The sequence below is a fragment of the Carassius carassius genome, chromosome 24, assembly GCF_963082965.1.
Source record: "Carassius carassius chromosome 24, fCarCar2.1, whole genome shotgun sequence".
Classification (NCBI taxonomy): domain Eukaryota; kingdom Metazoa; phylum Chordata; class Actinopteri; order Cypriniformes; family Cyprinidae; genus Carassius; species Carassius carassius.
In genome coordinates this window covers 16,478,623-16,496,383 of record NC_081778.1, presented here as the reverse complement: position 1 = coordinate 16,496,383, position 17,761 = coordinate 16,478,623, and the positions used below count along the sequence as shown (strand labels likewise).

At 40.4% G+C, this 17,761-nt stretch overlaps 1 protein-coding gene across 1 annotated transcript in view; it reads right to left on the bottom strand.

Moving 5' to 3' along the window:
* Nucleotides 1–2,434: 2,434 nt before the first annotated feature.
* LOC132102978 (neuronal acetylcholine receptor subunit beta-2-like) overlaps nucleotides 2,435–17,761 on the bottom strand; it is a 31,021-nt gene continuing 15,694 nt past the window's right edge. The window contains exons 2-6 of the mRNA XM_059507742.1: nucleotides 12,333–12,478; nucleotides 11,271–11,315; nucleotides 10,086–10,195; nucleotides 7,183–8,314; nucleotides 2,435–3,641 (exon numbers count right to left, since the gene is read on the bottom strand). Of these exons, the coding sequence (XP_059363725.1) occupies nucleotides 3,489–3,641; nucleotides 7,183–8,314; nucleotides 10,086–10,195; nucleotides 11,271–11,315; nucleotides 12,333–12,478 (1,586 nt within the window). The 3' untranslated portion in view covers nucleotides 2,435–3,488. The remainder of the gene's footprint in view (nucleotides 3,642–7,182; nucleotides 8,315–10,085; nucleotides 10,196–11,270; nucleotides 11,316–12,332; nucleotides 12,479–17,761) is intronic.

The following is a 17,761-nucleotide window of genomic DNA, read 5'->3' as shown; positions in this document are numbered from 1 at the left end:
TGAGATTGGTGACCTTTTTTCGCAGCAGACAGAAGAGCAAGCTCGTCAACAAAATTAGGCTACCTGGTGATAATAGTTTGTTAACGAACTGTATTTCGTCAAAAAATACTTTTTGGACAAAAAAAGTAATAAATAAATAAATAAAAAGATATTAAAACTTATTTTTTTTATCGTGTCATAATTACGTCACTTCTGATTGTCGCGTATGCTTAGCTTACGTAAGCTAATAAAACTTTCTGTTTGCGCGCCAGATTTAAATGAATACTTACATTACATTCAGTTTTCACATAATCACTCGACTGAATATAGAAGACTTGGAATAACGCAGATGAATCATAAGGACTACATCTACGGTAGGCAACTGAGAAGATAAATCACCTTGCATCTTCTAGATTATTATTCTGACTTGGAGAGAAATAAGGGGGGAGTAGATTTTTTATTTTTTACTTTATTTTATTTTTATTTTGGACAATCTGTTCCCTTCTTTTTTTCTGCAACAAGGTATTATTTCTTAATAAATATTTTATATTGTATATTTTGGGATAATGTAAGAGCTATGTTTGTAGGCCTGTAGGCCTAACGTTACTAACTAAAATGAATGAATATGAAATAACAAACTCAAAAATGACAAACGAAGAACTGATAAAAACCCTGATAAAAACGAACACTGATAGTAAGAGTCTTGACCATTAGAGGGCAGTATTGAATCAAAGCTGAGGTTAGATCTTGGGTATTTGTCTACAAGGGTGCAACTCTTATCTTCATGTTTGCAGATAGTCGCTTGCTAAATTTAGGAAAGACTGCATGATCATGCTCATTTTTTATTCAATAAAATGATATCTTCATGCATTCTACATGAAGCATTCACTATTTTCATCACCAGGGATGTAGGAACATACAAAAAGCAAGGTCCTGTTTTATGTAGCATAAACTGAAGGTCACATTAATATAATATGTGGACGTGCATCTCTAAGCTGCTCCCATGAAAATTTGGGTTAAAGAGCTTTCATAAAGGAGGATGCGCAGTCAACTTGAAATAAGACATGAATTTATTATGTTGTCAGGAGGTGGCAGTGCCAACGGATGTGAGTTTAGAGACTGGTGAACAAGTCCTTGAGCAGCAGAACAACACAAAAGCCAAGTCCTCTTGTCCATCTTTTTTGAAAATTTCAACAGAAATGAAAAAGACATTGTATTCAGTGCAAAACATTGAGTTTGACTTTCCCTAACAGAGAAATAACAGTGTTATTTGTGCGAATAGGCCAAGAATTGTCCAACACAAAGAGATTATGAATTTCTAATCTTTATTTGACCACATAAATGTGATTGGTCAGCCAAAAGAGGGAGGTGAGGATAGGAGATGGGCATTTAAGTGCCATTAGTGTGAATAAGACGGTGCACACTTATTGGCCAACAGATATTTTGACACAGAATCATTGTGATGTCACACTTCTGGATTATTATTGCATTATTGAACAGGTTGACTTGATTGTGACATAACATAGGGAGAAACACTCCTCCCTTTGTCTCTTCATTCCATTTTTCCTTTGATGAATTAGAGAGACTTAAGCACTTATGGTTATGAAAGCTGTTTTGCTTGCTCTCATGGATAGAATGCTTTAATGAATCGAGACACGACTCTGTGTGGTGAATACTGACTTATGTCTCGTTGTTGATGTCACGCTGTGAACACAGACATTGTGAGTCACTGGAGACTTCCTGTCACTTGGAGCCAAAACAAAGACAAGAGTAATGCATTCATAGTTTGACTTCCACCCTTATACTGTTGCATTTTTAAAAGCTAACGATCACGATATGTTAATGTGATAGAGCAGCTGTACTATGCGGCTTTGTGGTTTGTAATAGGCTTTTTGCAGAGCCCTGCTGGTGAGGGAAATATGAGAGGAGAAGAAAGACTGAAAAGGCAAAGCATGAGGTCATTTGAAGCGCTCAGGAAATATAGTCGAGAAAAAAATGTTAATCCATGGGTGAATATGTTTGTATAATCTGCTTTCTGGAAGATGAGTTTTGGAGATTCCCTGCTTAATGAACCATATGGATGAAACTGATAGAGAAATCCACACTTAAAGTCTTAACTGACTGCTAGTGGCCCTTGATTTCAAAAGGGTCAAATATAAAATGTATAAAATGCAGATAGGAAGAAGGATATGGAGGCTTAATTAGCAAAGGAAATAGCTAGCAATCATATTGCCTAACTATGTTTTTATGAATTATCACTAGGTTTATATATATATATATATATATATATATATATATATATATATATTTATTTTAAATAGTAAAATTTCACATTATTACAGTTTATAGTATATTTTTGGATTAAATAAATGCAATCTTGGTGATGAAATGAAACTACTAAAAATGTACAGACCCCAAACTTTTAAATGGTAGTTTTCTAGATAGACGAAAATGATAGAAGACAGAAAGGGAATGAAATGCAAGCAAGTGTAGGAGGCATAATAATAATAATGCAATACTGCTCAGAATTTCATCATGGCAACTTGTCATGTTTCAGTTTGGCCTTTCAGTATCTTAATTTTGACCTCTGAGGTGCTTTAAGACTCATCGGTCTATGTATTACCCAGTCTGCCCGACCACTGCAGATCTCTGTAAAGTAGGGACTAAAGGGACTCATTCAGCTCAGAACCCATCTGTTCAGTGTTGTACTGAAAAATCACATAGCTAGGGAACAATTTATTGGGTGGGAGTCTTGTTCTACTTCACAATGGGCCCCCTTTTTGACAATTTTAACTTTTAAGTTCCACTATATTTAACTTTAAAGTATCACCGTATCTTCAGTCTTTATACATAGTCACTGTCACTCACATCTCACCAGGCATCCTCCCTCTTGATGTTGTGTGTTTTTGTGTTGTGTCATTAATACAATCCACACATTTATTATATTTATAATAATAATACAATACTGCATCAAAGCTCATTTTGAAGGACCAGACACTTGTATGTTCGCACAGAAATCAGAATGTTGTTGCAATACATGGACCATGACAGGCTACTAGACCATAAGAAATAAATGAGACGATGAGATGATAGAAATGATGGGCATTTAAGTTCATCCCTGTCTGACAAGTTTGCATGTACAGGTAACAAGTCACGTGACTCTTGAAAAAGCAGACTGCTCGTTTCGGAGCTTGTGGGCGGTGGATGGCTTTCTATTTGCAGAGAAGAGTGCTGATTGGCTGCTGAGCAAAGTAAACAGGTGTTTCCGTTCTCTCCAATTGGCTTGTGTGGTTTTTCACCTAAAAGAAGGGGAAGGTGGACTTGATAAGAGGTCTGAAAGAGAATCCTGGACTAAATCTCTACTCTTTGTGAGATTCCAAAAAAAGTTTGTATAAACCTAAGGTTAGTCCAGAGTGACATTTGCCCTCTCCTTCGGCAGACCCCCCCTCCTCCCTTCGCCCTCCTATCACAACTGATGGTCTATAGCGTCTATTGTTGTGGCAGGTCAGTCAGCCGGGTGTGCTGGTGATAGTTTTGGCTGTGTAGTTTTGGAACAGAGGCTGAAGGAACATCCCGATTGTTCCAAAGACACACACAAACACAAAGATCCAGAGAAACAGACGATCGATCACCATGGCAACATACTTCCAGTCCTCACTCACCTGTAAGATAAAAAGAAGAGCAGATGAAGGAGTGGGCCGATGGATGGTTTGAGGGATGTACAGCGGGGTAGGCATAGTTAAATAAAATGATTACAAATTCGTTTTCGTTAACTGAAATAAATATGAAATAAAAATAAATATTAGATGAAAAATGTCCAAAAAATTGTAATGTTGCCTTTGGCAACTAACGCTTATGAGTTTTAGTACAAAAATGATTAAAACAAATACTGAAATAAAAAATTTAAACTATATAGAAATATAAAAAAGTAACCTAATAATAATGACAATAGCTTATAACAAAATTATTAAACCGAATACATAAAACTGAAAGCTAATTGAAGATATTAATGTTATAATCTAAATGTTATAATAGTATCTAAATAATATTAAAATAACTGATGTGAACGCAGTGAAATAATTCCCTTCAAAAGTTTGTCATTATTTGCTGCACACTACTATTTTTTATCAGGCATTATTCCAAACCTGTATACTGTTATTTTCTGTAATTATTTTCCATTTGCTCATTTTCTTTGTTCTCTAAAAATTGACAAAAATGCTTTTACAATGAATTTATGCTGAGGTAGCTAAAGGGGAAAAGAACTGCAACTGGAAAATAATCCATTTAAAATTTGTCAAGACAAACTGAATGTTGGTTTGGGAGTCCTGCTTGAAAGTAAATTTATGACACAAATTTATGAACCATTTTTCAGATTTCTATTACCTGTTGAATTTCTTTTCCCAACTCTGGTATAATGTGTCACAGATAGCCTCATCCCTGAATGGCGATAAATACTCAAAATACTCAAACAGTGATTGACTGCTATACAATGGCTTGTGTGGTTTTTCAAATAAAAGAAGGGGAAGGTGGACTGGACGATAGGCCTGAACGAGAATCCTGGACTAAATCTCCACTTTGTGTGAGATTCCAAAAAAGGAAATTTTGGGAAAACCTATCATTAGTCCAGACTGACATTTGCCCTCTCCTTCGGCAGAAGTGTTCCATGGCAAATGGGTTTAGAACAACCAGAGACAGCGTGAATAATGACAGAATTTTCATTTTTGGGTATCACTTTAAAATGGTGAAATGTCAAAAAAATTTTAAGATGTCAGATGTGGGAGACAGGACATAAATGAGAGGATGGGTAAAAAAAAAAAAGATGGAGAGGTAAACATAAGATGGGAAATTGCACGTGAATGTGTGGGAGGGAGTGGGAGAAGGGAAGAGAGAAGAGGGTGAAGGAAAAGGTTAATGTGAACAGAGACTTCATTCCGCCACACTGCTCTGATGAGGTGAGACACAGGGGACATGAACCGTAACCACGGCAAAGACTGAGAGGGAGTTGGCATGGACACGTCTTGTTACCATGGGAATGAAACTGTGTACAGGTTGAGATGATTGACAGAATTACTGAGTGCTGTTAATTTTACCCCATGTAGACTGTGTTCCTGCTCTTAAGGAGAAACTGCTCAAGTTCACTTAAAAATATTGCTGAGTTCTAAAAATATATTGCTGACTGTTTTATCTACACAATAACATTAAAATAATGTGAAAAGATAAAGACAAAAACTCGCCATAAATCTATTAATATCTCTTTAGCACTTTTCATATTATAAAAGTGGCCCATTTAAAACAGTAATAGTAATATAAATATAGATTGTATGAATATTTTAGAATTGTGGGTGTATATATATTATATATATTAGTCGGAACATTTTTATGTAATGGAATATATCTATTTTAATATATTTGTTATGCGCCTAATCATCTTGATTTTCATGTTAAGAAATGGATCAGATGTCTTCTGTCACTTGGCTAGTAAAATGCACATCTCTGTGAAAAAAATAAAAAATCACCTAAAATCACATATAAATCACCTCTAGTATCATCCAGCATGACTACTGCTCTCATATGTGAGTAATGCTGAGACTCAGACGGTGTTTGACAGATTGGGACTGTAAGCCATTTAAATGCCAACAGTGAGTGTAGGGCTGATGTGTAGCTGTGCTTTGGCTAAATACCACATCTCTTTTTTTAATGCTTTAGGACTTGCCTGTCAAAGCCTCCATATCACAGATTATTAAACCACAAGTGTGGAGCTGCATATTGATTTGAGTGTGTCTGTGGGAATGTGTGTAAGCTCTCACTGAGCCCATAATGAATGTCAAGTTTTGAATCAGGTTTGGATGACCTAATGCTCACTCTAACAGTTTTAGTGTAATTTCTAACTTTTTTTTAGATGTAGTTGCTGAAAAAATTATGTAATATTATAATATAATTTAACAATTAGTGATTGGAACTTTGGCTTGCTTCAGTTCTGCTTCTCTTATGTCAGTGTAACACTAGTGTACCAACCCATCTTTTAATTCTTACAGTTGAGGAGATACAGATCCAGTCACTGAGTAAGAGTAAAAGAAATAGAAACTGGACACCAGTGTTACAGCTACAGTATTTGCCAAATTCAAAAATGTTATAGGTGATATATGTTGTCTGGGTGACAATGAAAAACTTTTTTCTTTGTGTTGTGATCATGATTATATAGTTATTTGGTTAATAAACTTTACATTAAAATGCAGTACTTATTTTGAGTATGGCCACTGCATGCTATAGCCTTTAAGTATGCTACACATCCAAAATGAGATGAAACTGCCTTCCTAATTTAATGTGCTGTTGATTTATTGTAAATCAAATTTAAATTAGTCTTCGTAGCACCATGCAGGCTGGTAGACCAATTAAACATCTGATTCACTACATAAAAAATGCATGTTGTGTTATCATGTTACTTAACTTCAAGTCATTACAAAGCCAACAGATTTTCGTTCATCTTTGAAACACAAATGAAAATATTTTGAATGAAACCTGAGAAATGTTAGTTCATACCAAAACCTTTCTGCTTCAAAATGTTCATGAAAATGTATCTTCAGAGACATGATCACTTTAGGTGATGAGGAGATTTACTTCAGGCTTTTATTCACATTTAAGTGCTGATCAACCCACATGACATTCGTATACTGTACCTAAAGTAAGCTTAACCACACTTGATTAATGCATGAGAACAAACCTTACGGGTCAAATCTGCATGGACTTTCTGGAAGGACAGAAATGTCTCAGGTTTCGAAGATGAACAAAAGTGTTATGGTTTAGAACAACATGGGCGAGTAATTTATGACAGAATTTTCATTTATGGGTGAACTACAGCACAGCATGCTTTCAAATTTAATTGTATAATCAGCACTTATTCCAATAATCAAAGCATGCCATGATCAAACTGCATTCATAGTTGCTTATTCAATAATGTGTGCAGGCCTAATACCATTTTAGCTGCTTAGCAATGAAGTTATTTTGCTTGAACAAGAGGGATTGTTTTCATCTCATATTTCTAGTATGAATCATCAAGCTGGTTATCACTGGCACTACTCTATCATTTAAAACACAATGATGAACAGAAAGTATTATTTAAACTATGAATGATAGCATGCTATTGTTGCTAATGTGAAAATACTCATTTGGACATTCAGATGATTATGAAATAGAATGACTCACACTACGGTCGTCATCCTCGCTCTTCATGTGGGTTGCGATGAAGCGGACTCCGTCTACAGCCTCTTCGAACCCTGGGCAGGCCTGGGCCAGCAGAGCCTGGGTGAGGACCGTAGGAGGCTGCGGCTTTGCCCGAGGTAGAGCACAGCTTTGCAATGGATTTGAACCTCCTTCCCTGGCCTCTCTTCCCCCTTCCCTTATCCCATTTAGTCCATCTGTCGACCCCCCTCCGCCACCCCCAACACCCAACTCTGCCCCAAACTGTTTAACTGAGGCCCGGTTTACATAGCATGTGCACGCTTCATTGTTCTCTTTGCTCCCCGATGAAGAGCCTCCCAGGCCCAGCCCTGCCATGAGCCCAGCTGCCAGACCCCCTCTCCCACCTTCCTGCTGTTCGTTGGCACGCCGGCGTTGGCGCAAACGCTGCCGCTCGCTGCTGTTGCGTGGCTGCCGCATGAAGAGCAAGGCGGGTAACTTGTTGAGGAACACCAACTTCACCCATGGAGGCATTGTGTGTGTGGTGGGTGACCGGTGATGCACGTTCAGCACGCACACGCTTGTCACAATGGAGAACGTGACAAGCACCATGGTGAACATCAGATACTTCCCAACCAGAGGGACGTCAAGAGACGTGGGCGGCACGATTTTGGAGATCAGCAGCAGGAACACAGTGAGGGCCAGGAGCACAGAGATGCAGAGTGTCATCTTCTCCCCGCAGTCCGATGGAAGGTAGAACACTAGGATGGCCAGCGAGGTGATGAGGACACAAGGTATGATGAGGTTGATGGTGTAAAAGAGGGGTTTGCGCCGGATGATGAAGTCATAGGTGATGTCTACATAAGTTGGGTCTGAGGGGTTCTCGTTTCGACGGCCGGGGAGAGCAATGATATCCCACTCGCCGCTGGGTGTGAAATCGTCCATGCTAGCCACATCCGCACGCAGAACCAGGTCCACTTCTGTGCGATCATAGGTCCAAGAGCGGAAACTCAGCGTGCAGTTCTGCTGGTCGAAAGGGAAGTGCTTCACCTCAATTTTACAGGCACTCTTATAGATCGCTGGTGGCAACCAGAAGACGCTTCCATCGTAGGAAACGACAGCATTGGAGTAGAAAGACACCTCATACATGCCATCAGCACTGATGGGAAAGGAGAAAGAGAGGTTAAGAGGTTTATTCTTCAAAGTAAGCTTTATCAGTAGAATTTGTGGCATAATGTCGATTGTCACATAAAATTATTTAGGGTGCTTTCACACTTGCTTCGATTGCCTGGTCAGAACCCAAGTACAATTGACCCCCTATCCCCTACCTGAATGGGTTAACACTGTATTTTTGGTTTTGGTACGTTTGCGTCAGCTATGGTACGTTGGCAGCTATTTACCCCTTCTGCTAGGAAACGATTATGCAGGAGAAAATGGCGACATAAATGGATACTGGTGCTTGCTCACCTCACTTCTGTACTTTGGATTCTGAAAAATTGTTGTTGTTTCCAAAGCACTAACACATAACAGCACGTATGTCTATTTGACACAAATGTAATGCAAAGAACACGGGAGTCAGTTTCTGATGAAGGTGAGCGGCTTGCAGCACTTCAGACACGCTTGTCAGGAAAGTGAGACAACACATGATACACAGATTGGCCTATTCATTTCTCATCAATAGCGGTTCACTTCTGTGATTTAATACAATTGTGCATTTACATCAGAAATAAACTGCACCAGAGTTTGCATATACAGTACTCTACCTCATGCAGACCATCCCATAGACAGACTCAGGTGTGGTTCATGGGTGTGCAGCCGAGTTCAGAAAACAGCATTCACATTATCCAATTGAAACAAACTCTGATGTCAAATGAAACCAGGTGCACACCAAAAGTGCTAGTGTGAATTGATTGATTCAAATTGATACAGTAACATAAACAGCAACCACATTTATACATTTTTCTTTAAAAGGTTTACAATTATTGAGTTTAAATTGTCCTTTTTCAGGTGGGACTACTTTTCTAGGTGGATAAACTTTTGGTCATTTATTACTGATTGCTTCATGCAAACAGTGCTTTACAACTTCACAGTTGTATAACCTTTTGTAAGTTTCTGCTATCATTGCACATACAGTAGTGTGCGAATGTTTGATAGTTTATGTAATCATGGCAACAGACATTTAAACTTGCACATTTTGCAGATGGCACATTGTATTCAATTTATTCATTTTATCAGCTTGTGAATTTGCGGCACTATGAATCAATCCCATGAACTTGAAAGAGGGGAAATTGGAACTTTAAGCAATGTTACCCAGACAAGGTAATTAAACAATTTTAGCACACTAGTCACAAGTGCATCCCTACATATAATGATTACATCTTGTGACTTTACTCTTAATACAGTGTATTTTAATATTGACGGCCTGACCCTGTTCACTTCAAATGTAAGTGCCTTATGTAACCATTTAGTTCAGGAATTTGGTGTAGACACATCACATTTGCTAGGTACATAATCCAGAAAATATCCTAACAGTAGTAAAAAATTGAACTCCAATCTGCTGAGAACATTTTTCAAACCTTAGCGTTTGGGGCCTGTTTGTGGGTGTCTCTGCGCAAGGTTTATCAATGATACATAAAGACAAACATAGGAGAGAAGCTTCGTGTTAATTAGGTTGAATTTAAAACATCTTCCACTACTTGACATGACAGTGAAAGAGGAGGAACATGCTTTATTTACAGTGAGGTCAAGTAATGTGACACGGGAACACCACTGAGACAAAGACTGATAAGCAGGGATGTTATCTACCCTCCAATGACAGAGGAAAGGAATAGGTAATGGAAAGAAATTTTCAGATACGATAAAGACAGTGATAAACTGACTAGATACATAAATACACAAGAGCCAAAAACTGGGTGATCTTTGAGACTTACTTGTTGTAAAGAACAACATCAGGTAACCAAATATGTTTGGAGGGAAGACGGACCTTCTTCATGCCATCAAACTCATCTGGGTTCCATATTAGCCGATAGTCCTGCCACTCCTGAGGACAGAGTGAAAATAAATAACCAAGATTATCCCTGAAGAAAGCAATCCAAGAGAAATCTGAAATACACAATCAGTCAATAGCCTTTCCCACCACATTTTCCTCCTTTTATGAAAATGTCATTTCCATTTCTCATTGACCTGTGAACAGGAGGTGTAACCAATTCTACATGCTGTTAAGTTCATGTTCATCTGTCACACACACCACTGCTCTCAGTCAATTAGCAGTATATTTAGCGTATGTATAAATGATCTGTCACTTTTCATTACTAATAGAAATGTCCTAATAAACTAGATTAGAAGATTAGAAATAATTACTTGAGGCCATAAATGCTGCAGACTGCAATTGAGAGCTGTCAAAAGGCGTAGCCTAGCTAATGGTCGTCATATTAATACACACAAAAAGAGTGATAAATGTCTAATGATGGTCATTTAACACACTTCCTGATGGGTTTTGATCAGATAGTGTAACTAATGTTATTATACTACATTTTTTACTCTGACACACCAATCGCATACACATAGACTCTGGATAGGAAAGACACACACTGTGGCAAATCTTACTGGGTAACCTGTACTGACAGCGGCAATAACTCCTGCCAACTGACATCTATGGTCATAGGGACCATGAGCAGATGAGTCAGAGAGGGTGTGACAGAAAAATTGGAGAATGGGACAGAAAAAAAGAGATGTGTAAGAGAGTACTGTATCTGTACAAACATATTTCCATGGGTTGTTTTGTATGTAAAAACAGCTTGTGAGATACTGATGATTAACTGACATTTCAATTCAAACTGAGAGTGAATATTATGAATATTCACACTAATACCCACATGTTTGTTTGTTTTTATAATTATGGTAGGAGAATTTTAATTATTGGTACCTGTTGATATTAGCTATTTAATTGTGAATGTTAATCTAAGTTAATCTTGAGAAAAATGTATAATTTAATCATATTTAAATATGAATAGAAATCAGTGGAAAATCTTCAACAATGATAGAAAAACAAAAGTGTCCGTAAAACCAAACGTGGAAAATAAAATGGGGCATGAGTAATGCAAGTACTGACTGACCTGTGTAAGCCAGACATTGGTGGTCATGATCTGTTCTCTCTCATGCTGTGTAGAAAAAAAAGACAGAAAAAGAAAAACGGAGAAATGTAAAAAATCTATACAAATTGCAAATTAACTACAACTTAATAATAAAAATAAATAACCATACTATATAATAAAAATATACCTGCATTTTTGAACCACACATTTATTTATAATTATATAATTTCATTTATTCCAACATTGATTCAAATGTATATAATATAATATAATATAATATAATATAATATAATATAATATAATATAATATAATATAATATAATATAATATAATATAATATAATATAATATAAAGTACAAAAAGAAAGTATTCATCATGGTTCATAATTTTTTATCTCCTTTTATTGACTTTAAGGCTACATTCCTAAGCATAATGGTTCTTTTATGGATTAAGGACGATAAGAAGCACCCCTCCAGAGATTAATTATACAGGAATGACACCACTTTCATCCTTTCAGCCCAGGTAAGTGAGCTGTTGATTTACAGTGCATTACAAGCATGAAGGAAGCATGTAACTGGCTGACAGCTGAGCAGTTAACCTTGAATGATGAGTGGTCAGTAAGCATGGGAAATTTGCTGCACCTGTGGGAACAGAGCTGGCTATTTTCTGTTGTCCATACTCACTTCTTACTGCATACTGACATCATTTTACTCAAAAAATCATGCTAATATAGAGGCCTCTAAGCCTAACTTCATTATGTCACAGCTCCATTCAAGGCCTAAGTAGGCTTAATGAGCTAAGATACATAATACCACATTGAAAACCAACCAAATTTGGAAAAAGAAGAGATCTTGATTAGACAAGAGGGTTTCATTAAATGCTTTGGCTCTGTCACTGCTGACAAATTTGATTGAACTCTTCTGAAGGGAACTACAGTAGCGTTATGATTAAGTGAAGTACAATTTGTAAGTTTGATAAAAGAGGCACAGCATGTACAAAAACTAGACAAGTTTAGAGAAACCTTTATTTGCATGCATATTGTATGTAAATATGAGAGAATAAAATGTAAACATGTCTACTGACCACACTGATGAGCTGTGCCAGCGAGACCATTAACTGTACTGTCACCAATTCTGAACCATTAGTCGCTGGACGGATCAGTTTGTTGTAATGGGCTGGATTAAGAAGATGCTCCACCAGTCTCTCTTCTGTATCTGCCCCATCACTGCCTGTAAAAGATATACTGTATATCAATATGCATCCCACATTTAATAAATATTCCCATTTTTGCAATCTGCTGTGTTCCTGTGGCTCAGGGGTAGAGCATTATATTAGCAGTGCAAAAGGTTTTGGGTTCAATTCCCAGGGAACACACATACTAAAAAAAAATATATATACCCTGAATGCACTGTAAGTCGCTTTGGATAAAAGCGTCTGCTATATGTAATGTTATGCTGTGTAGTTTCAAGGCACAGCTGCTAAACACAAAAATCATCCTCTCTGGAGAACAGCCTGGATTCATGAATCATAACAAAATTTATGTAACTTTTCATGGAAACCACAGAGAAAAATACAATAAACAGTGAAAGAGTGTAGAGCAAATCCAAAAATTCTACTGAGCTTAATGTGTATCAGTCACTCCTCTCTTCCTTCTATGCTAATGTCTCCACTGATGAAAGCACATACTACCATAACAAAATTAACAATTCGTCTAACTTTCGCATTGCTTTTTAAAAAAAATTTCTCTCTCCTTTGACCTCCTCCTCCCCCTCTTGCATCGACTCTAGTAGCTGACGACTTTGCCACGTTTTTCATTAATAAAATTAAAAACATCAGTGCACAATTTTCCACACCACAATCCGTCAAGCACATCTGACCAGCAAACATACAATCATACACATTCTTCTCTTCACTCTCTGAGGCAGAAGTCTCGAAATTCATCCTTTCTAATCATCCTTTTAATCATCCTACTACTTGTCCGCTTGATCCTATTCTATCTCATCTCCTTCAAGCCATTTCTCCTGCAGTTGTACCTGCACTCACTCACATTATTAACATACCCCTCCACACTGGTGTTTTTCCCTCAACATTTAGACAAGCTCGTATAACTCCACTACTTAAGAAACCAACCCTCAACCATCTCTTTTAGAGAACTACAGACCAGTTACCCTTCTTCCTTCTTGGACCACTTCTCTTCTCTGTCTACATGGCATCATTAGGTTCTGTCATTCAGAAACATGGCTTTTCATACCACTGCTATGCTGATGACACTCAACTCTACCTCTCATTCCATCCTGATGATCCGACAGTAGCTGCTCGCATCTCAGCTTGTCTAACAGACATTTCTTGCTGGATGAAGGACCATCACCTTCAACTCAACCTTGCCAAGACAGAACTGCTTGTGGTTCCAGCAAACCCATCATTTCATCACAATTTCACCATCCAGTTAGGCATATCAAGCATAACTCCTTCAAAAATGATTGATAATCAGCTACTAACTTTCTCAGACCACATTGCTAAAACTGTCTGGTCCTGCAGATTTGCTTCATTCAACATCAAGAAGATCAGGCCCTTTCTTTCGGAACATGCTTCAAAACTCCTTTAAGAATCTTCAAGAATTGACTTAAAACACATCTCTTCCATCTGTATTTGACCCTCTAACTTTAGCACTAACTATTCTAATTCTATTCTAAAAAAAATCTAACTAGCTTTCTAATCTTTTTGAAGTCTATCTGTATTATTTTAATTTATTATACAATAACCAAAAGCAAAAAAAAGACCTCTAACACAAGCTTGCTCTATTCTTTTTCTATTCTGTTTTCTTTTTATTTGTTATATCATTTAAAAGCCAGTGCTACATGTAGTGCATTTAAGCTAACTAAGACTTGTTATAGCACTTGTATATCATTGCTCTTTTGTTGATCTTGATTGCTTCCATTGTCCTCATTTGTAAGTCGCTTTGGATAAAAGTGTCTGCTAAATGACTAAATGTAAATGTAATGTAAATGTAAACACATACAGTACAGACCAAAAGTTTGGACACCCCTTCTCATTGAAAGAGTTTTCTTTATTTTCATGACTATGAAAATTGTAGAGTCACACTGAAGGCATCAAGGGCTATTTGACCAAGAAGGAGAGTGATGGGGTGCTGCGCCAGATGACCTGGCCTCCACAGTCACCGGACCTGAACCCAATCGAGATGGTTTAGGGGTGAGCTGGACCACAGACAGAAGGCAAAAGGGCCAACAAGTGCTAAGCATCTCTCGGGGAACTCCTTCAAAACTGTTGGAAGACCATTTCAGGTGACTACCTCTTAAAGCTCATCAAGAGAATGCCAAGAGTGTGCAAAGCAGTAATCAAAGCAAAAGGTGGCTACTTTGAAGAACCTAGAATATGACATATTTTCAGTTCTCTTACGAGAGTTCTCTCGTACTGCGTCTTAGCTAAGACGCTGCGGAAAAAGTCTCTTTTCACGATACACTGAAGCAAAAAATTATCCTTAATTTTGAATTATTGTAAAACGCATTTGCAGCAGCACACAGCCATAGGCGAGACGGCTCGCTCGCTCATTGGCTGCTCTGCGGCAACTGCATAAGCCTATCGAGCGCAGGCTGATGCAACATCAGACCAATGAGGGCACTCGCTCCCTCCATGCCACTTCCCGCCGAAACGGGCGTGGCCTAGCCCTATAAAGGGAGCTCGAAAAGGCTGACTCACCTGATTTTTCATCTCTTCAGCGAAGCTCACGCATCGTTGGATCACGAGAGGAAGCAAGCGTCGTCCGATAGCATCTCGAGATGGGACCTGAGGCTATCTGTCTCGCGGATTTGAGGAGCACTTCGGATCTCTCTCTTCGCGCTACTAAGTCCACTGCACAGGCCATGGGACGAGTTATGGCTTCCGCTACTGTGGCTGAGAGGCATCTCTGGCTGACGCTTTCAGACATGGCAGAGTCTGAATGCACTGCGTTCCTCGACGCCCCGCTGACTCCCGCTGGCCTCTTCGGATCTTCTGTCAACGAGTTCATTGAGAGATTCGTCGAGGACCAGAAAGCGTCTCAAGCATTTAAGCACTTCCTCCCGAAGTGCTCCGGTTCTGCAGCGAGTCGTGCTAGACCGGCCCCGCAAAGCTCTCAGCCACACCCCCCGCCTCCTGCAGTTTCAAAATGCTTACAACCAGGAAACTCCTCGCGCATATTCGCAGAGGAGACTGGTTCATGTCGATAGATCTGAAGGACGAGTATTTTCAAATACAGATAGCGTCACGTCACAGGCGATACTTGAGATTCGCCTTCGAGGGCCAGACGTACGAGTATACAGTCCTGCCGTTCGGCTTGTCCCTGGCTCCTCGTACATTTACGAGGTGCATGGACGCAGCGCTCGCTCCTCTCAGACTCAGAGGCATGCGAGTGCTGAACTATTTGGACGACTGGCTGATTCTGGCTCAATCACGATCAGAGCTCGTGGAGCACAGGGCCATTTTACTCGATCACCTCGAGAAACTCGGTCTCAGTGTCAACTGGACGAAGAGTTCGCTGAACCCCAGTCAAACGATACTGTTTTTGGGTATAGCTCTGGACTCACAGTCCATGACGGTGCGGCTGTCGCCACAGCGCGCGTTGGGCATTCATTCTCCGCTGCAGCGCGACCGTCTCGCTCAGAGAATTTCAGAAGATGCTAGGTCTCATGGCTTCAGCATCACCAGTTCTTCAGTTGGGCCTGCTCTGCATGCGCCCCTTGCATTTCTGGCTGAAAGCGCGAGTACCGCGCAGAGCGTGGATATCTGGGCGGTTGCGTCTCAAGGTCAATCAGAGCTGTGTTACAGCCTTGAAACCCTGGACAGCAAACGACTGGTACCAATCAAGTGTAAGCCTGGGGACTTCCTCGAAAGTGAAAGTGGTGTCGACGAACGCCTCCACTTCGGGATGGGGAGCGCTGCTCGAGGGCAGACCGTTCTTTGGCCTGTGGGCAGAACGGGAAAAGTTCCAACATATCAACTGTCTGGAAATGCTGGCAGTGGAAAACGCGCTGACGCGCTTTTGTCCCCGAATCAAGGGCCACCACGTCTTAGTCAGTTCGGACAACATGTCTGTGATGTCCTACATAAATCGCCAGGGCGGTCTCAGGTCCCGAAACCTGTACAGGTTGGCGGAATGCCTCCTGGTTTGGGCTCGCTGAGAGCAGTTCATGTGCCTGGGCTACAGAATCTGGGTCCAGACAGACTGTCCAGGAACAACATTCCCATGGGCGAATGGTCTCTACACGCACAGACAGTCTGGCTGCTGTGGGAGAGATTTGGCAGGGCGGAAGTGGACCTCTTCGCGTCCCACGAAAACGCTCACTGCCCCGCGTTCTTTTCCAAGAATGAAAGCGCGCTGTCACGGAGGTGGCCGTGCTGCCCGCTCTATGCTTTTCCCCCCGTCTCCCTCCTTCCGCAGGTGATAGAACCGGTGAGGGAAACGAAATGCTCAGTACTGTTTGTAGCACCACTTTGGAAGAACCAACCATGGTTTCCAGATTTGATGCAGTAAGCAGACGCTGCCCCGTGGGCCGTTGAGGAGGGACCTCCTCTCGCAGGCCAGGGGCTCGATTTGGCACCCTCAACCGGAGTTGTGGTCCCTCCATGTGTGGGCGCTAAACGGTTACCCGCTGATCTCTCAGTGGGAGTGCTAAGTACTATCACTCAGGCTAGAGCTCCGTCGACTCGGCAGCTGTATGCCTCGAAGTGGTCAGTGTTCTCCAGCTGGTGCACAGCTCGGGGACGTTCACCCCTCGATTGTGAGGTGACGGAGGTTCTCTCCTTCCTACAGGAGCTGTTGGATAAGGGCAGAGGCCCCTCCACGCTCAAAGTTTACGTGGCGGCTATCGCAACGTTTTCTGAGACAACGCTCGGTCAGTCAATGGGAAGGAACGATTTGGTCATCCGCTTCCTTAGAGGAGCTAGGAGGCTGAATCCTCCCAGACCTCCTTCAGTCCCTGTATGGGACCTCTCGACGGTTTTGGAGGCCATGAAAGGTTGCCCTTTCGAGCCTATCCAAACGATTAGCCTCAAACATCTGTCATTCAAGACAGTGTTCTTGTTGGCTCTCGCTTCAGTGAAGCGTGTGGGTGACCTATCCAGATGGAGAGTTGATGCTATAGCGTTAGCTTACACTTCCAGGGGCCTTCAGTGCCCACTGGTTGTCAGAGCACACTCCACAAGAGGCGTCGCCTCATCGTGGGCGTGGTCTAGTGGGATTTCCTTACAGGATATATGTATGGCGGCAGGATGGGCCTGGCCGTCTACATTTATCAGGTTCTATAACCAAGAGGTTCCCGCCCTGCAAGCAAAGCTGTTGTCGGTATAGTTGAATCAGTGTCCTGATTGGAACTCTGAGATCGCAAGCGCGATGCGCAGCCGACTGTTATATGGGCAGTATTGCGTAAGACCCACATTCCCACATTGGTCAGGCCTTGCCTTGAATATGTGATGTCATATTGTCGTGTCTACGGACGCTGCTAGATATGGGACGG